Raw genomic sequence first — 20,132 nt, 5'->3', positions numbered from 1 at the left:
CAGATAGCTAGCAACGATGACAAGAAGCTGCCTTGTGGGGAATCGTATGTGGCTCTTTTCAGCTAGTTATCTAACCAGCAAGCGTAATGATGTATTTGAGAGACAACAAGTGCTCATTGTGCAAATGTATTTATCTTTTCAATAAACATTGGAGATTAAATCTAGTTTCCATGTTGTCAACAATCTAAGCCAACCCTGTGTGTGTGTTTTGCCCCATAGTTGCGCAAGCATCAGTTTTGTTTGCTAAACAACCAACCTTATAATTTGAGGCGTAAAACAGAGAGGTATACTGGACCCCCTAAAACATACCACTTCGATACAGATACGACTAGAAGTGACTTTTCGTAACAGATGCAGACATAGCTGGGGGAAGTAGTTTGGGGCGTCATATTTCCGTCAGGGGACGCCTACTCTGTGAAGTGCACACGTGTGCAATAACTCAGTTCGCCTTTGCACTCCTTCTAAACAACGCGATTTTTGGAAACTTTGACAAGGGTAAAGTCTACAAAACTTAGTCCACTCTGTTCGTAACAGTTTATAGTATTGAGAACAGAAAACTGTATTGAGATCAAATGTTTAATCGATGATAAGATTTGCAGAATGTCTGCCAAAATCCATCTCGTTCAATCTCCTGCCATTGCCGGCCACTAGGCTTCCTCTCACTACCATATTTGGTAGTGAGTGGAAACACCAAGCGGATGCTTCACATTTATACATCCTGTGAAATATCTGTTCTATCTGTGCCTTAAATGCTCAAATGTCAGATGTGTTCAGACTGACATGGCTACTCTAGTTGTCATGGTAATGGCGTTTGTGTGCAGGGGCATAGGCTGCTGGTGGTGGTGCCCATTCTTCCTCTCAATCAGAAGTTGTTTTGTAGCTTGCAAAGTCTACCCCAGTTGCTTTTAATGTTTGATATGAAAGTCTCCCACGGTTGCTTTTAATGTTTGAAATCTTAGTGTAAGAACACTTTTAAAGCCTCAACGGATAAGATGATCCAACTTTCAAAATGAGTCATTTTTGGCTAGCCACAGCATTTAACTAGCTAGCTAGGTAGTTGTTTAGCTTGCTAGCACATTCAAGCATTCAAACAATAAACGTGTGAGCTACCAGATGTTCTTGTCAAACTGTTGACAGAGTAGCTAGCAAGCAACAATATATGCTAAATCACAGTCTGGAAACCACTTCAGGGCATTTCACCTTTCAGACAAGTCTCATGGCCAGGAATCAGATTTATGTGATTTCAAAATGTGGCTTGAAATATCTGATTCCATGTACTTTTTGTCTGTGCAGACTGCAGGAAAAATGTCAGATTTGACTCAGCTATATACATTATTTTTTGTATTTGAGTCAAACTTCAAACTGCCACTCTGTTATTGCAGTTGGGTTGGGCATAAAACTAGAAAACAATTATTTGACAGGTATTAAATCTGTTCTTCGTTTCGGGCAATATGACATGCGTTGACTTTGACATGATTAAGGTAACTACTGTGCAGGTGCATGACAGCAATAGCATTTGACATATCAAAGATATTTAATTTGGGGCTTTCTGCAGAGACCAAAGCGAATCGGATGACGATCTGATTTCCGGTCAGTTTTGCTGTTACTTGCAAAACAGTACTTGGTTATGATTTGAGCAAGATACATTGATCCCAGATCTGCGTTTATCGGCAACCTCCGTGTGCTGGCGACCACGTGTCTGTGCGCTGACCAATGGCAACGCTCCTAGCTATAGCTGAACGAAGCCATGTGAGGATCTGTAAAATGGCGGCGCAGTGGCGTGGAAAAGATGAGCTTATAATCACCGGCAACACGGAATTTCTGACCGCAAACACATTCAATGAGGTACGGCTTTGATACATAATTTTTCTGCATACATGTGGCCAAATAAAAATTACTTGTACCACTTGTCTTTGGCCTTTTTCATACACGAAAAATGACAAACCAGCACGCGGTGCCTACACGTGGATGTAGTAGCTAACATTAGCTGCGAATCGCATGGCGGCATGGGAAAATAACTGCTGGTGACACAAGTAGCTAACTATGTTGTCTCCCTTATTTCACGATTTAGTTCGGCATAAAATCATTTTATTGGCTTTCTGCAAAGTAATACCTGTCTAAGTTGCCGTGACAGTAAGTTGACTGTGCTATAATTCAATAGGGAGTCAAAGTTTCTTCTCTACTCGGAAAAAGCGATGCTCTGTCTGCTGCTAACGTTCATAGTTGCTGGACTCGCACACCTTCTAAAGACTGGTCGTGTTGGGTATCCGGAAGCTGGCAACAATGAATTGTCGGTTGGCGTCAATCAAAAGCAAATGATAAGATTAAATTGTTGAGTTTATTCTTTCGAATATTCTGCATTCACGTGGCTGCCGATATGGATATTTAGCAAAGTACTGGAACACATTCACTGTCCCATACATAGCAGACACATTACTTTTGTAATGTTGGAACTGGTACGGTCCAAGTATGTCAACCATGGGCTCATACAAAAGTACACCCAATTCCGCTAAAATGCACCCGTATTTTACTCATTGTTTTTATATCATTGCATTTCGATTGCCTTTGCGTACCACTCATTTCAGTAAACATCCTCCATATATCATTCACACCTGTCAACACTGGTCTCACACCCAGGGTCTTGTTTTGTTGAACTAACTATATCCGCTTTACTCTTGTGGCAAACATGAATGACAAACAGCGTTGTAGCTAGTGTGATTGTATAGGCCTACCATTGACGTTAATAGGAGTGTCAGGCACCTAGTAGCCTACAATGGCCTATTATTTCAACGCTGTCCACGTCTTTGTACTACTGTACTATCCCGCTCAATTAAAATAGATGATGTTTCCTGAGAGGTAATGAGGGATTAGTACATAGAGGCCCTATGGTTCTGGTCCAAAGTAGTGTACTATATAAGGAATAGGGTGCCATTTGGATTGGGCTCAATAATAATAAATAAAAAATAACGTTAAGCCACGCTTTTCTGTTTTCCCCTTTCTGCACATTTTACAATGCTCCCATTGTGACTGTTCACTGTCTGCTCTCATCTCCCACACACAGGTATTGGCTGGGTGACTCTGAGAAGAACACTGACTGGGAACTCTCCCAAATGGCACCCTACTCCCTATAGTGCACTACTTTTCACCAGAGACCTATGGGCCTTGGTCAAAAGTAGTGCACTACACTTCATATGTAATAGGATGCCATATGGGATTCAAGCTTGTGACTATCACGTTTCTCAAGAAAGCTCCATTTGGATCTATAAGCCCTGGTCATAAAGTAGTGCACTACACTTCATATGTAATAGGATGCCATATGGGATTCAGCTTGTGACTATCACATTTCTCAAGAAAGCTCCATTTGGATCTATAAGCCCTGGTCATAAAGTAGTGCACTACACTTCATATGTAATAGGATGCCATATGGGATTCAGCTTGTTGCTATCACGTTTCTCAAGAAAGCTCCATTTGGATCTATAAGCCCTGGTCATAAAGTAGTGCACTGCACTTCATATGTAATAGGATGCCATATGGGATTCAGCTTGTGACTATCACGTTTCTCAAGAAAGCTCCATTTGGATCTATAAGCCCTGGTCATAAGTAGTGCACTGCATTTGGGGAATAGGGTGTATTTTGGGACGTAGCCCCATAATCATATTACAGACAGACAGTGTCCCAGCAACAACCACCACCACACCCAGGGAGGGGCCCGTTGTTGTCAAGGAGTGAGAGTGCAGACTAGTGTGCTATGGGCTAACTGTCACTGTCTATGACAAGACAACGCATGTCCTTAAGATGCGAGGCACTTTGTGCTGCTGTTGTTCCACCTCGTTGGATAAATCAAACTGAAGTGTGGGAATGACTGTCTTGAACGTTTCCCTCCTCCGCCCCCCGCGCCAGGGCTCTGCTCTGCAACAGTCTGAAAACATGGCATTGCACACACACTCATTCTGATGGGAGGAGGAAGCATACAAACGCAGCCTCAACAAACACTATTGACTAGCAGCTTGTTTTATTGTATTCAGACTGCCCTTTGAGTTATGTCCCTCAAGTGTCTTTTAGAAGAAATGTGTTGACTTTCTCAATCTTTCCTTAGTCCCCCCCCCGTCCTTCCTCTCTGCCACTTTCTGTAAATACATTCAAGAAGAACGTCAGAAGGGAGGGACTTTGGACCCTCTCCTCCAATACGGTTGGGAAAGAGACGAGGAGATGGGATGCGGGGAATCACAAAAAGACTTATGATCGAGCAACTGTTTCTGTAGGCTGCGTTTACACAGGAGGCCCAATTCAGATATTTTTGCTTTGCTCTTTTGACCAATCAGATCAGCTCTTTTTTCCCAATAATTGGGCAGCCTATTTGCCTGACTCGTGATTGAACTTGTTCTCCCTTTCTGTTCTTGTTGCTTGGTTACAGGCTGTCCTGGGTAAAGGGGAAGTCAGTGATCTGGAAATGGACACTCACTCCTGCCTGGACCCTTCCATCCTGGCTATGTTTGAAGACTCCGCCGTAGCTGCAGAGGTCAGCATCAGGACACAATGTTGGCCAACATTCAGATATACTGGGGCGTATTCATTATGCTGATTCTGTTGTAAAACGTTTCTTAAAAGAAGGCAAATGAAACAGGGAGGGAACTACCTGAATTTGTCCAATAGAAACTCTCATTTTGTTGTTTGGTACAGTTTGGGTCTTAAACAGTTTCTGTAATGAATACGCGCCCCTGATGTAGAACCTGTCTCAGATGGGAACAGGGTCTACATCAGTGGTTCCCAAACTTCAGGTCGGGACCCAATCTGGGGTCCCCTGAGAAAATTTGTGATCTTATCAAACAAATGAAGATTTTTTTGAATCTTGTAATGGGTATAGAGTACAACCTTTTAGTGTCGACTAAGGGCCTTTTACACTATTAGAATGCCCTTTCATGTCATTATGGTGGGTTGGGACAGCCTGCGGGGCCTAAAGTGGAGTAAATATCAACACACAGCGTTAACTAGGGAATATCATGTTTCCAAGTGGGGTCCCCTGCATTTTCTAGTGTCAATTTGGAGTCGTGTGCAGAAAAACTCCTGGTTTACATGAACTTGTCCAATTAGAAACACTCCTCTGAAACTATTGTTTCCCGTCACAGAAATGAGAGATGCCATTTATACTATTTTTAATTAATTCAATTTATTTCATTTGTTTTTTTTAGACTAGGAGCAGACTGGATGAGGAGAGTGAGTCCACGTTGTTGACGGCTCTAACAGAGATCCTGGACAGTGTTGACGATGAGACCCTGTCTCCCTTTGACACCCTGCCTGACACTGGGCTCTTCTCTGACCAGAGGCTACGGGACAACTCCCCGGTGGGTAAAAACCAAGTGTGGGTCTGTGTGTGTGATTCAGAATTAAGAGTAACCAGCGGTCCTGCTCTGAGACGCTGTGTGAAAACAGTCCCAGGTGTTCTTGGTAACCAGCAGTCCTGCTCTGAGACGCTGTGTGAAAACAGTCCCAGGTGTTCTTGGTAACCAGCAGTCCTGCTCTGAGACGCTGTGTGAAAACAGTCCCAGGTGTTCTTGGTAACCAGCGGTCCTGCTCTGAGACGCTGTGTGAAAACAGTCCCAGGTGTTCTTGGTAACCAGCAGTCCTGCTCTGAGACGCTGTGTGAAAACAGTCCCAGGTGTTCTTGGTAACCAGCAGTCCTGCTCTGAGACGCTGTGTGAAAACAGTCCCAGGTGTTCTTGGTAACCAGCAGTCCTGCTCTGAGACGCTGTGTGAAAACAGTCCCAGGTGTTCTTGGTAACCAGCAGTCCTGCTCTGAGACGCTGTGTGAAAACAGTCCCAGGTGTTCTTGGTAACCAGCGGTCCTGCTCTGAGACGCTGTGTGAAAACAGTCCCAGGTGTTCTTGGTAACCAGCAGTCCTGCTCTGAGACGCTGTGTGAAAACAGTCCCAGGTGTTCTTGGTAACCAGCAGTCCTGCTCTGAGACGCTGTGTGAAAACAGTCCCAGGTGTTCTTGGTAACCAGCAGTCCTGCTCTGAGACGCTGTGTGAAAACAGTCCCAGGTGTTCTTGGTAACCAGCAGTCCTGCTCTGAGACGCTGTGTGAAAACAGTCCCAGGTGTTCTTGATTTGATGAGAATCAGGGGTACTGCTTTTATTTTGGTGTTATCTATAAGTCATGCTGAAAATGATGTGTCTGTGGGAGAACAATGTGATTGTTGTTTTGTAATTACTGTATTTCTCTTGTTTGGTGTGTTTCTCCAGTTGAGGCGGCTGCTGAGTTTAACACGGTCTCCACCTGATAAAGAAGCACTCTTTCGTTCCATAAAGACCCCCTCTTCATCTTCATCCCCCTCTTCATCTGTTGGAAAGGTAAAAACCTCATCCCTTTCTGTTTTATGGAAGTGTGTTTGTCAGATTAAGATTAGCCGTACTACTACTGGTAATCTCACCCGTTAATCTAGGTTTACAGAGGTAATTTCAATGATAAAAGAACCACTAGAAGAGGGTTCTCCAACCCTGTTCCTGGAGAGACACCCTCCTGTAGGTTTTCACTCTAACCCTGTTCCTGGAGAGACACCCTCCTGTAGGTTTTCACTCCAACCCTGTTCCTGGAGAGACACCCTCCTGTAGGTTTTCACTCTAACCCTGTTCCTGGAGAGACACCCTCCTGTAGGTTTTCACTCTAACCCTGTTCCTGGAGAGACACCCTCCTGTAGGTTTTCACTCCAACCCTGTTCCTGGAGAGTCACCCTCCTGTAGGTTTTCACTCCAACCCTGTTCCTGGAGAGCTACCCTCCTGTAGGTTTTCACTCCAACCCTGTTCCTGGAGAGTCACCCTCCTGTAGGTTTTCACTCCAACCCTGTTCCTGGAGAGACACCCTCCTGTAGGTTTTCACTCCAACCCTGTTCCTGGAGAGACACCCTCCTGTAGGTTTTCACTCCAACCCTGTTCCTGGAGAGCTACCCTCCTGTGGGTTTTCACTCCAACCATGTTCCTGGTTAGCTACCATCCTGTAGGGTTTCACTCCAACCATGTTCCTGGAGAGCTACCCTCCTGTAGGTTTTCACTCCAACCCTGTTCCTGGAGAGTCACCCTCCTGTAGGTTTTCACTCCAACCCTGTTCCTGGAGAGACACCCTCCTGTAGGTTTTCACTCCAACCCTGTTCCTGGAGAGACACCCTCCTGTAGGTTTTCACTCCAACCCTGTTCCTGGAGAGCTACCCTCCTGTGGGTTTTCACTCCAACCATGTTCCTGGTTAGCTATCATCCTGTAGGGTTTCACTCCAACCATGTTCCTGGAGAGTCACCCTCCTGTAGGTTTTCACTCCAACCCTGTTCCTGGAGAGCTACCCTCCTGTAGGTTTTCACTCCAACCCTGTTCCTGGAGAGTCACACTCCTGTAGGTTTTCACTCCAACCATGTTCCTGGAGAGCTACCCTCCTGTAGGTTTTCACTCCAACCCTGTTCCTTGGAGTGCTACCCTCCTGTAGGTTTTTACTCCAACCCTGTTCCTGGAAGCCCCCCTCCTGTAGGTTTTTACTCCAACCCTGTTCCTTGAAGCCCCCCTCCTGTAGGTTTTCACTCCAACCCTGTTCCTGGAAGCCCCCCTCCTGTAGGTTTTCACTCCAACCCTGTTTGTAACTATCCTGGGGTGTATTTATTACGTATTGCAACGGAAACCGTTTACTGTTTAAGAAGCAAACATAATGAAATGGGGAGGGTCCTACTTGAATTTGTCCAATTGAAACTTGATTTGATCCCAAAACGTTTTTCCGTTTGGAGTAACCTGTTTCTGTTGCAGGACAGTCATTTAGCTCTGCCGCTTCGCCTTTCCCCGTCACCGAGCACATTTCAGGTCTGCTGACCGCAAACTGGAACATTCTGTGCAACTTCCGGCGCGCGTTTATTGTGACCACTGAGGCTGTACCAGCTTTAAGTTAGTGAGTAGGCTACTGTGGCTATTTGATCATCACGTAGGCCTACCAGAGTAGCCTACCAGAGTAGCCTACCAGAGTAGCCTACCAGAGTAGCCTAGTAGCCTACCAGAGTAGCCTAGTAGCCTACCAGAGTAGCCTACCAGAGTAGCCTACCATTTAAAAACAAGGGAGACAAATGCCTCCCGTAACATTTTAACATGGAAATAGCTGTTCAATCATTCAGCCTACAGTAGCAGCCAATGTGTGGGGTTCAATACAGGCCTACATTCCATGAGACTTTTGGAATAAAAAACATGTGGGTCTCGACATGAACCTGTTGATCCACTTGACCGTCAGACAAGGAGGTGACTGAACAATGTTGTTTGATGCAAGAAACCACTTTACAAAATAAAATGCATAATTATTCCCTTACCGTTATTACAGAGAATCAAGACAAATTATGCTTCCCTCTGCCGATTGGCTACTTAGCTCATTCAAGGCCATCTCAAAATACAACACTGCCCCTTTAAGACATGCAAATGCTCTTTACTTGACTGGCTTTTCAAAGATGTTTAGAAATACAAACGTTTTGTGCTCTTGTAGGAAGCAACCGCTGCCCCCGTTGTTAACTACAACTGATCTATAACTGGGCTAATAGCTCACTAACTAGCAAAGGATATGAACAAATGTGCACATGCAGCTCTCGTTTTGATCTCAAAACAAGCGCATGCTGTCCAGTGGCCATATATGGCAATGGCTATTTGCATATAGGCCTTCTGCGGCTCTGATTGGTTGTGGTGCACTGGTCTGTGTAAGGGTGCATGTCAATGCAATAGAATCCTACTCCGATGCGTTCTGCATCCTACTCCGATGCGTTCTGCCTACAACAACATCTCTTGCACAGTTAGTTTTGCACACTAAGTCCTGCGTAGTTCCTTTTGTTTCTGTATGTTGCATTGAAGGTGACTAACATTGCGTTGATTCGATCCCAATTCCCACAGTAGAGGGAAACGTTGATAGTGTTAACTAACGGGGTAAACTCTAGAAAGTCGAGCGAAGTTCAATCTCGTGCTTCTCTGCGCGGGATGATATTTAATCTGCGTGGCAGTCCGAGGCGAGCTGTGCAACCGCTCACCTTAGAGGGACCATTGGCAGTCATGTTTTAAAAAAATATATATTTCTGTCGAGGCGCACTTTGAAGATGCTGGAACAGTCAACATTTACTTTTCCTCTGCAAACAAAGCGAGTTATGAATAGAAAAATCTGTCAACCCCATTGTAGAATTGTTTATCTATTTCTATGCGAGATAAATATTCCTCTGGAGGTTATGAGTACCGTAGGACGAGCCCTGCACTGGAGTAACTTGTTTGATTTCAAATAAGAAAAACGGTTAAAGATTTACATTCGTTTTAATGTACTAAATAAAATGCCTATCATAATGAATTTGACATACATTTGTATGGGATTGGGTTGTGTCATAGTTTGGAAATTATATACAAAAAATATTAGTGTACTACACTATGGTATTGAGTTTGTCATGAAAAATAATATAGAGAATGATATCTTTATTAAAAATAGAGCAATAGCGAGCGCGATTATGAGCATAGCTTGAGTAACATTCTTGCCGTCGTTCTTCCTTCCAGGTTGAGACGGTCATTCCAGACAGACCCTGGAGGACTAGGCTAACTCCCAGAGCCCAGGGCTCTTCCACATCCATACAGAGGAGCGATGGAGAGGAGGAGGAGGAGGGCGGCGGCAAGGTCCACATTCACAGCCCGCCTCAGGGCTTCAATCTGACCAATCAGGACTCGGGAGAACTCTCCCTCGACCGATCAGAAGTGAGAGCGCTGAACTCTGTAGAGAAGGACCATGGCTACTCCTCTACAGTGTCCCTGGTGGACCTGGTGAAACTCATGCATCCCTACTGCCTGAGGGTGTGCCTGGATGAGGAGGGGAAGGACTGGGTCGGCACATCCAGGCAGGAGGCCTCCTCCCTGGGGGAACGGAACGCGGACCAGAGTGTACCCCTGGAGGGCGAGGTGTGGAGGTATACAAAGCCTGGTTCGGAAGAGAGCGACGAGGAAATTGATGTGGACGGATCAGATGACGAGTGTCCCTCGGTAGGAGGGATGAAGGATGAGAAAGAGGGGGATGGAGAACAGGGAAGTAAAGGTGAAGAAGTGAAGCAACTAAAAAGTCTACTTGTGAAGTGGGACGGGCCCAAAGAAGGCCAGAAGACCAAGAACAAAAAAAGAGTGACCTTCGGACCTGTCCTGGTGACATCCTACGAGCTACCGGCAGCAGACGAACCTGACTTAAACGTGCTCCCGGACTTGAGCGAGCTCACCAGCCAAATCCCCATTTTTGACTTCAACACCAAAACAACGACCATTTCCCTCACCACATCCTCTCCAGAGTCTTCAGCAGCGTCTTCAAAGGACAACCATCATCAGGTTGTAACTGACTTGTCTGAAAGGACCGGAGATACGTCGTCGTCGCAGCCTCCACCACAGCGAGGCGAGTCCAAGCCCAGACCGGCCCTCAGTCTCCAGCAGTACCGCCTGCTGCGCCAGCAAAGACTACCCCTGGTGGGGAAACCTGAGAATTACACCACCAAATGGCCCTCTCTACCCGAAACCCCCACGGAGTTGCCTCCTATATATTTACAAGGACCTAAATATAGCATGTGGGGACCAACGACCACACATCCTACACATCATTACCTAGGAAGTAAAACAAGGGGTGATGTCAGTGGATTCAAGCCTATATCTAAGACAAGGACGAAGATGGTCTCTCCTGCTTGTCTCAGTAAACCTGGTAAAGCCATTGGCATCAATGGATCAAAGCCTGTTAGAAGTGGGACTAAGACTCCTCCTACCAGCTCAGCTTTAAAGCCCAAACGCAACTCAATGGAAGCTAAATCTGCGAATGATGTTGGTGTATTAAAGCCTATTTGGACTGAGACCATCTCTCCTGCTAGTCCCTTACCAAGTCCCAACCTGAACTCCAACTCAGTGGCGGGTCTGGGCCAGAACAGGACTAGCCCAGAAAAGAGTGCTGTTGTGGTCAGTAGCGACCCCCCAAACCCTGTCCTGGTCCCACTACCAGGAACTCGTCCATCTTTGGATGGATTTGATAGAAGCCGTGGGACCAACCAGGAGAAGCAGGAGCAGGAACAATCTCTACCTCCATCCACCACCCAGGAGTCTCCGGCGCCCAAGCCCAAAATGGTGTTCTGCAACCGGGATCCAAGCCTGAAGAGCACCAGTCTCCTCCTTGAGATCCAACGGAGGTTCTCCACCAAACAACCATCGCGGAAAGCACTTCACACCCAAAACACTGCAGAGACTACGAAACAAGGGGATCAGCCTCGCTCTCTCAGCCCAGGGAAAGGAATCGAGACCGTACCAGAAGGGTCCAAGTTTTCCCCAAGTGCACCAGTAATGGCAAGTCCATCGTCCAGGACCGTACCAGAAGGGTCCAAGTTTTCCCCAAGTGCACCAGTAATGGCAAGTCCATCCTCCAGCCCCTCAGTCCATCCACCCACCCATGCCGTTACTCCTTACCCAGAGATGGAGAGGGCAAAGCGGGTAGCCCTTGGTAACCTCCCCCATGTCCGACTGTCCACCTCTCCAGAGAGTAACACCTGCATACAGACCCCCACCTGCGGCACAGGTAAGCCAGATGAGCCATAACACACATATAAACAATATATTTTGTTCTAGGGTGAACTGATTGACTGTTGACTGATTTTGGGTCAGTTTAGCATTTTACTTACTACAGGTTAAGGTTAGGTTTGGGGGAGTGGACTCTGATCCTAGATCTGTACCTAGGGGAAACTACACCGTGAGTATGTATTTCTTCAGATAAAGCTAATTAAGCTATAGCTAAAAGTAGATGATTTGTGATTTAGTTAGAGCTGGTGTGAAATTAACAAAAATGTATAATTTGTGATTACTTTGATATCCTGTGTCAAATTCTTTCTAAGACCCATTCAGAAAGAGATTGTTGTCTCCATGTTCAGCTGAAGGAGTCAAAGCTTTAAACATATATTTGATTAGGCCTAGTGGTTAGAGGCAGGTGGCCTAGTGGTTAGAGGCAGGTGGCCTAGTGGTTAGAGGCAGGTGGCCTAGTGGTTAGAGGCAGGTGGCCTAGTGGTTAGAGGCAGGTGGCCTAGTGGTTAGAGGCAGGTGGCCTAGTGGTTAGAGGCAGGTGGCCTAGTGGTTAGAGGCAGGTAGCCTAGTGGTTAGAGGCAGGTAGCCTAGTGGTTAGAGGCAGGTAGCCTAGTGGTTAGAGGCAGGTAGCCTAGTAACCGAAAGGTTGCAAGTTCAAATCCCCCAAGCTGACAAGGTAAAAATCTGTCATTCTGCCCCTGAACAGGCAGTTAACCCACTGTTCCTAGGCCGTCATTGAAAATAATAATTTGTTCTTAACTGACTTGCCTAGTTAAATAAAGGTAAAAAAATGTTTTTTTAAATATTTTGTAAGGGGTGGGGCAGTCCCACTCATATTTTTCCGATAGGAAAGATGGAGATGAAAGAGTTGCTGAAATAGCAGGGGTCTGGACTGGAACCCATGCTGCTGAAATAGCAGGGTTCTGGACTGGAACCCATGCTGCTGAAATAGCAGGGGTCTGGACTGGAACCCATGCTGCTGAAATAGCAGGGGTCTGGACTGGAACCCATGCTGCTGAAATAGCAGGGGTCTGGACTGGAACCCATGCTGCTGAAATAGCAGGGGTCTGGACTGGAACCCATGCTGCTGAAATAGCAGGGTTCTGGACTGGAACCCATGCTGCTGAAATAGCAGGGTTCTGGACTGGAACCCATGCTGCTGAAATAGCAGGGTTCTGGACTGGAACCCATGCTGCTGAAATAGCAGGGTTCTGGACTGGAACCCATGCTGCTGAAATAGCAGGGTTCTGGACTGGAACCCATGCTGCTGAAATAGCAGGGGTCTGGACTGGAACCCATGCTGCTGAAATAGCAGGGGTCTGGACTGGAACCCATGCTGCTGAAATAGCAGGGGTCTGGACTGGAACCCATGCTGCTGAAATAGCAGGGTTCTGGACTGGAACCCATGCTGCTGAAATAGCAGGGGTCTGGACTGGAACCCATGCTGCTGAAATAGCAGGGTTCTAGACTGGAACCCATGATGCTGAAATAGCAGGGTTCTGGACTGGAACCCATGCTGCTGAAATAGCAGGGTTCTGGACTGGAACCCATGCTGCTGAAATAGCAGGGGTCTGGACTGGAACCCATGCTGCTGAAATAGCAGGGTTCTGGACTGGAACCCATGCTGCTGAAATAGCAGGGGTCTGGACTGGAACCCATGCTGCTGAAATAGCAGGGTTCTGGACTGGAACCCATGCTGCTGAAATAGCAGGGTTCTGCTCTGGAACCCATGCTGCTGAAATAGCAGGGTTCTGGACTAGAACCCATGCTGCTGTGGTGTTCTGGAGGAAGCAGTTTAGAACACTAGACCCGCAGAAAGTTCACCTCGACGAACTGCTACTGTCCCTGCATTCAGAAACTGATTTCTCTTGGTCGCGTTGCAGGAATCCAAGCCACAGATCTGACCAGCCTTCTGGAGCGGTTTGAGGAAACACAAGGTGAGTGAGGGATCAGTGGGGTTTCGTTAACTCTCTCCCTTTCTTCTTCCAGCTATACTACGTAACATCCATTCTGGGATTTGCATTAAGATGTATTGATTTGGTTGATGCATACATCCTCTGTCCTTGTCATCTTACATACCTATAGTCCATCTGTAAATAGCCCATCCAATCTACCTCATCCCCATATTGTTTTTATTTACTTTTCTGCTCTTTTGCACACCAGTATCTCTACTTGCACATCATCATCTGCTCATCTATCACTCCAGTGTTAATCTGCTAAATTTTAATTACTTCGCTACTATGGCCTATTTATTGCCTCACCTCCTCACGCCATTTGCACACACTGTATATAGACGTTATTTTTTTCTATTGTGTTATTGACTGTACGCTTGTTGACTCCATGTGTAACTCTGTGTTGTTGTTTGTGTCGCACTGATTTACTTTATCTTGGCCAGGTGGCAGTTGTAAATGAGAACTTGTTCTCAACAAATTTACCTGGTTAAATAAAGGTGAAATGTAAAAAATCTTGGAACATGGTGATGGAAAAAGGCACAACAGATCCTAAATCAGCACTTCTACTCTAAGATTGAACCCCTGATCTTGCCTCCCCCATGTCTGTGTCTCTTCCCACAGCCAAAGAGGAGACTGAGAGTGAACCTGAAGGCAGTCCAGATAGGAGCCCTGTTAGAGATGAAGAGCCGAGCAACAACACTGAAGGTGAGTTAATTGAAGGACTCTGCCTGGAGACTTGCACCCTATTACCTCCTTAGTGCACTACTTTTGACCAGAGCCATATATGGGCACTGGTCAAAAGTAGTGCACTATAAAGGGAATAGGGCACCATTTGGGATGAAACTGTTCTTCAACTTCATTTCTAGTCTAGTCAGCACAGTTACTCAGAGGACTTTGCTGTGGTTATTCTCATGCTTTAGCACAGAACTTCAGTTCATCATCTGGTTTGTTGCTTTCTTTCCAGGGATGCTGACACTGCTGGGTGCCTATCTCCTCAGCACCCAAGATAAACTCTGTCTTCCAGCACCCACTGGCTTTCCAGAACTTGTCAACACACTCGAACCCCTCAGAACTCCGGAGCCCCTCAGAACTCTGGAGCCCTTCAGAACTCCGGGACCCCTCAGAACTCCGGGACCCCTCAGAACTCCGGGACCCCTCAGAACTCCGGAGCCCCTCAGAACTCCGGAGCCCCTCAGAACTCCGGGACCCCTCAGAACTCCGGGACCCCTCAGAACTCCGGAGCCCCTCAGAACTCCGGAACCCCTCAGAACTCCGGAGCCCCTCAGAACTCCGGGACCCCTCAGAACTCCGGGACCCCTCAGAACTCCGGAGCCCCTCAGAACTCCGGGACCCCTCAGAACTCCGGAACCCCTCAGAACTCTGGAACGTTGCGATACTCAGGAACCTCTCAGCACCCAGAATGTTCTCAGCACTCAGGAACAGGCCCCTGCACAGCCGCGCTGGAAACCACTTACCCCTGTCGCACCTCAGAGGAAGCAACCGGCGACCCCCAAACCTCTCCCTCACAAGGCCATCCAAATCATCAACCCCCGTCCTCTACCACCCAAAAAGGCCCACCCCCTCCCCCCAAAGCCCCCTGTCACCCCCCCTGAGTTCCAGACAGCAGTATCTGTCTCCTCAGACCACGACTACTGTCTATCTCAGGATCAACCAGGGAGTAATACTACTATGTTATGCAGCAAAAGACAAACCATACTCCCCGACCACCAACCAATTCCCAACCCCTCCTCAGTGCCCGGCACACAGAACTCTGGGAAATATTTGCGGCAGCAGCAGCCAGTGGACTCCAGGACTGTTCCAGAGACACAACTTCCCTCAGACTCTGCTCCGCCATCTACAGAGAGCTCCCCCTCTAGGACGGACGCCATTACTGCAGGGGAGACACAGGAAGAGAGAACCAGCCCCTGCATCCCCTCCCCTCCTTCACCCAGTCCCCCTGCCAGAGGTAGGAGGTCGTCCCGGCGCTATCGGACAAGGTCTTCATGCTCGGACTCTAGCTCTAGGTCCCCTTCTTCATCGTCATCTTCCTCATCCTCCTCCTCTCGATCCAGGTCTCGCTCTCCACCCCGAAAGAGGTAGTTTCAAATTCTGTGTGGTGACTGTTATTGCTCTTGAATTGAAGTTGGGGAGAGAGGAAGGTGGCCATGTTAGTGGGTGTGGCCATGTTAGTGGGTGTGGCCATGTTAGTGGGTGTGGCCAATGGTACGGTACTTTTTAGTTTTTGCTGTTTTAAATCTAATTTCTTCCAATTCTACACGTTTTGCCATGAGGCTGACAGAAAAAAATATCCGTTTTTAAAGATACTTTTTTTGCAGTTTTACACATTTCGCCATAGTATAAATACACGTTATAAGCCACCAATCAATGACATGAGAGGTTTTGAACTTCTCCCTGACTGTGTACTTTTTATTTTGGTGATTGTTAGTTCTAAAAGATGATCTTCAAGATAAATGGCTCCACTATATCTACTACATACTTTACATCTGGTTTTAGTCATTAAGTTTACACTCAACTTTTTACCACCCCAAAATTAATTTTCTTTCTTTAACCCACGTCCTCCTTCCTCTTTGTCCAACCCCTCTCCTCCCTCCTCCCCATCCCTCTCCCTCTCCTCCCCATCCCTCTCCTCCCCATCCCTCTCCTCTCTTTCTCCCTCTCCTCCCCATTCCATCCCTCTCCTCCCCATCCCTCTCCTCTCTCTCCTCCCCATCCCTCTCCTCTCCATCCCATTCCTCTCCTCCCCATCCCTCTCCTCCCCATCCCTCTCTCTCCTCCCCTTACTCTCCTCCCCATCCCATTCCTCTCCTCCCCATCCCTCTCCTCCCCATCCCTCTCTCTCCTCCCCATCCCTCTCCCTCCCCCCCCATACTCTCCTCCCTCTCCCTCCTCCCCCACCAGGTTCTGTCCCAGGCGTTCTGAAAGCAGCTCCTCCTCCTCGTCCTCTTGCTCCAGCTCCGTCTCCCGTTCCCCGGTTCCCTGCCGGTACCGGCTCCCCTACCCACAGTCCTGGAACCGCTCTCGGTCCACATCAAAGTCCTGGACTCAGTCTGGTTCCAGATCTCGGTCCAGATCCCCCACCACACTGGCCTACAGCAGAACCCAGAGGTGGAGGGACTGCTACAGGTCAGTAATGGCATTAATACATTTGTTAAATAACTTTTTTTAAAGTATTTTGTAAGTGTTTTTAGGGGGGGTGTATTATTAAAGGAGTTCTGAATGATTGTATTAGACTCTGATTAAACTATAGCCTCACGGGTCTTCTGTAGTCCATCTCACCTTGCTGTCTCCTCTCCCCTTCCCCACCCAACCTTCAGCTCCAACAACATCAGGGACTCCAGGAAACGAAAGAGACAACAAGATATGAGGAATCAAAAACTCAAAGCCATAGTGAGTACTGTGTAGTACATTACAAACCGTGGTACACCTTGTGTTTTTGCAGTTTTAGAAATTGTTTTATACTTTTTAAGATGTTAAATGTAAATGTGACATTACTTCCTGATTTGATTTGGAGACCAAAGTGCCACCAACTGTCCTCTTCGGTTCCCACCAGATGGCCAAGCTGCAAATTGAAGATTGGCTATATCATAAACATTTGTGGAAACATTTAGGTCAGGAATAAGGTTAGCAGTGTGGTCAGGGTTAACGTTGGATGAGTTGCGGTGAAACTGCCACGTCCGTTTGAGATTATTACAATAACAAAGGTGTTTCAAACAACAAGCGCTTTTATTCCCCGACATCACTGTATGTGTGATAAAACAGCATGTACTACAATGTATTTCAATGACACTTCTCTAAAACCATAACAGATGCTCCTGGGAGAGACCTGTGACAGCGTTTCCCCTTTCACACATCTCAGCTTTAATGTTTGGGTTTAAAATCGGATTTTGAGAAGATAATTTGTATAAATCTGCAGGGCTTGTGATAGTGACACCCCTTGGTGCGTTGTTTTTGTGTGGCCAGGACGAGCGCAGGGTGGTGTACGTGGGCCGCATCCAGAGGACCATGATGCACGCGGAGCTGAGGGAACGCTTCTCTCTGTTTGGAGAGGTGGAGGAATGCACCCTGCACTTTAGAGACAGGGGGTGAGTCTCTCTCTCTGCATCAAAAGAGATTGTTAGCATCAGTGTCTTTAAACTCTTTTTTCTCTAGACTTTCTCTGTCCTCTTTCCCCTTCTCGCCCCCTCACCTCTCCCTCTCTGTCCCCCTCACCTCTCTCTTGCTCTCTCTCTGTCTCCCTCACCTCTCTCTTTCTCTCTCTCTGTCTCCCTCACCTCTCTCTTTCTCTCTCTCTGTCTCCCTCACCTCTCTCTTTCTCTCTCTCTGTCTCCCTCACCTCTTTTTCTCTCTCTGTCTCCCTCACCTCTCTCTTTCTCTCTCTGTCTCCCTCACCTCTCTCTTTCTCTCTCTCTGTCTCCCTCACCTCTCTCTCTCTCTCTGTCCCCCTCACCTCTCTCTTTCTCCCTCTCTGTCTCCCTTACCTTTCCCTCTCTGTCCCCCTCACCTTTCCCTCTCTGTCTCCCTCACCTCTCTTTCTCCCTCTGTCCCCCTCGCCTCTCTCTTTCTCCCTCTGTCTCCCTCACCTTTCCCTCTCTGTCCCCCTCACCTCTCTCTTTCTCTCTCTCTCTGTCTCCCTCACCTCTCTTTCTCCCTCTGTCCCCCTCGCCTCTCTCTTTCTCCCTCTGTCTCCCTCACCTTTCCCTCTCTGTCCCCCTCACCTCTCTCTTTCTCTCTCTCTCTGTCTCCCTCACCTCTCTCTCTCTCTGCCCCCTTAGATATAATCATACTTCATTGTATTTATTGAAGACTTATTTCATCAGGTAACTTACTAACTTACCTTTGTCCATGTCAGGTGGTTAGGAAATAACAATTTCTTAACCTGTGTTCGGTTTCCATAGCGACCACTACGGCTTTGTGACGTTCTACAACATGAAAGATGCGTTCGCAGCCATCGAGAACGGTTACAAGCTGAGGAGACCTGACGAGCTGCCCTTTGACCTCTGCTTCGGGGGCAGGCGTCAGTTCTGCAAATCTACGTACGCCGACCTAGGTGAGAACCTTTAAGGGTGGTCCCAAATGGGAAAGGGAGATACCTACTCGGTTGTTCAACTGAAATGTCTTCCATATTTAACCCAACCCCTCTGAATCAGAGAGGTGTGGGGGGCCTTAATCGACATCCACGTATTCGGGTGCCTGGAGAACAACTGCCTTGTTCAGGAGAACAGTGGGTTAACTGCCTTGTTCAGGAGAACAGTGGGTTAACTGCCTTGTTCAGGAGAACAGTGGGTTAACTGCCTTGTTCAGGAGAACAGTGGGTTAACTGCCTTGTTCAGGGGAACAGTGGGTTAACTGCCTTGTTCAGGAGAACAGTGGGTTAACTGCCTTGTTCAGGGGAACAGTGGGTTAACTGCCTTGTTCAGGAGAACAGTGGGTTAACTGCCTTGTTCAGGGGAACAGTGGGTTAACTGCCTTGTTCAGTGGCAGAACAACAGATTTGACCTTGTCAGCTCGGGGATTTGATCCAGCAACCTTTCGGTTACTGGCCCAACGTTCCTAACCACTAGGCTACCTGCCACACAATGGCGCCCTATGTTTATTAAGAATGTGTATCAGCCTCTCGAACGAAGGCTTTCCCCTTTTGGGAAATAGATGACGAGTTTACTAAGTCACGTGCCCAGGGTCGCAGAGGTAATTGCAGGGTAAACCGGTTGAAATCATAGCATATTGGTAACTGAACTGGTTTGTTTCACCAGATTCTAATCGGGAAGAGGAGGAACCCACTCCAGCGAAAAGTGAAGAGGAGGAGCTGGACTTTGACACTCTATTGAAGCAGGCACAGAAAGGCTTGAAGCGGTAGCAGAGTCCTGGAGGAAGAGAGGGAGCCAAGAAAGGAATGATGGAGACAAGGTCCCAAATGTCACCCTATTCCCTATAGAGGGTACTAACCTTAGGGTTCTGGTCCCAAAGCAGTGCCCTCTATAGAAGGGAACGGGGTGTTATTTGGGACTGAGCCAACAAGTTAGCAAGACTTACCTCAGAGCTATACACATGCACATACTTTAACATTGTAGAAATGTTGTTTTAACTTGTATTGGTTCACTGTTATCAACTCATTTTATTTACCTTGATAGCAAAACTTTGTTGATGCAGTAAAAATATTTTTAAGGAAAAAGAATCATAGGAAAATTATTAGAATATTGTAAAGTTGTTTTTTTGTATTATTATAATTTTTTTTAAGAAGGCTCTTTAAATATCTTTGTTTGCACTAATATTGCACTTGCAAGCTTGGCTTTACTCTTGTCTGTTACAATGTTTAAAAAGTTGAGATTCCCTTAGTCATTTTATTCCCAATTATGAACATGTTCTTTATGAATGAATAAAGACTATTATTGTGTCATCCTGAACTAGTGTCCATCCCATTGCCCTGACTGGATGGATCCATGGACTGACAGATGAAGGAATATCTCAAACCCTACACTGTCAGTCTTCTTTAAGTGGAAATGAGTTGCTTAGTAAAAAGCCAACCTTTTGGCTTTGAAGCTCACAATGTAGAAAATAATTAACCTGCAACACTATACATTTCCAAAACT

General features: G+C 46.8%; 1 protein-coding gene across 2 annotated transcripts; it reads left to right on the top strand.

Moving 5' to 3' along the window:
• The first annotated feature begins 1,403 nt into the window (after positions 1-1,403).
• On the top strand, positions 1,404-19,946 carry LOC110518890 (uncharacterized). 2 transcript variants are annotated; one of them, XR_016485683.1, is made up of 13 exons: positions 1,404-1,845; positions 4,415-4,519; positions 5,190-5,342; positions 6,243-6,350; positions 9,542-11,573; positions 13,456-13,509; positions 14,146-14,229; positions 14,489-15,620; positions 16,444-16,668; positions 16,860-16,932; positions 17,459-17,627; positions 18,441-18,592; positions 19,296-19,946. XR_016485683.1 is itself a non-coding variant. In XM_090195372.1 (13 exons), exons 1-13 carry the CDS (start codon positions 1,714-1,716, stop codon positions 19,397-19,399), a joined length of 4,476 nt encoding a protein of 1,491 aa, XP_090051498.1. In that variant the 5' UTR covers positions 1,404-1,713; the 3' UTR covers positions 19,400-19,946. The 2 variants fall into 2 exon arrangements, 1 of the variants encoding a protein (XP_090051498.1); XM_090195372.1 differs by having other exon boundaries at positions 17,506-17,627.
• The last annotated feature ends 186 nt before the right edge of the window (positions 19,947-20,132 follow it).

The sequence above is a fragment of the Oncorhynchus mykiss genome, chromosome 13 (genome assembly GCF_057628025.1).
Source record: "Oncorhynchus mykiss isolate SJ-2025 chromosome 13, ASM5762802v1, whole genome shotgun sequence".
NCBI classification, from domain to species: domain Eukaryota; kingdom Metazoa; phylum Chordata; class Actinopteri; order Salmoniformes; family Salmonidae; genus Oncorhynchus; species Oncorhynchus mykiss.
This window is presented reverse-complemented; position numbering and strand designations above follow the sequence as displayed.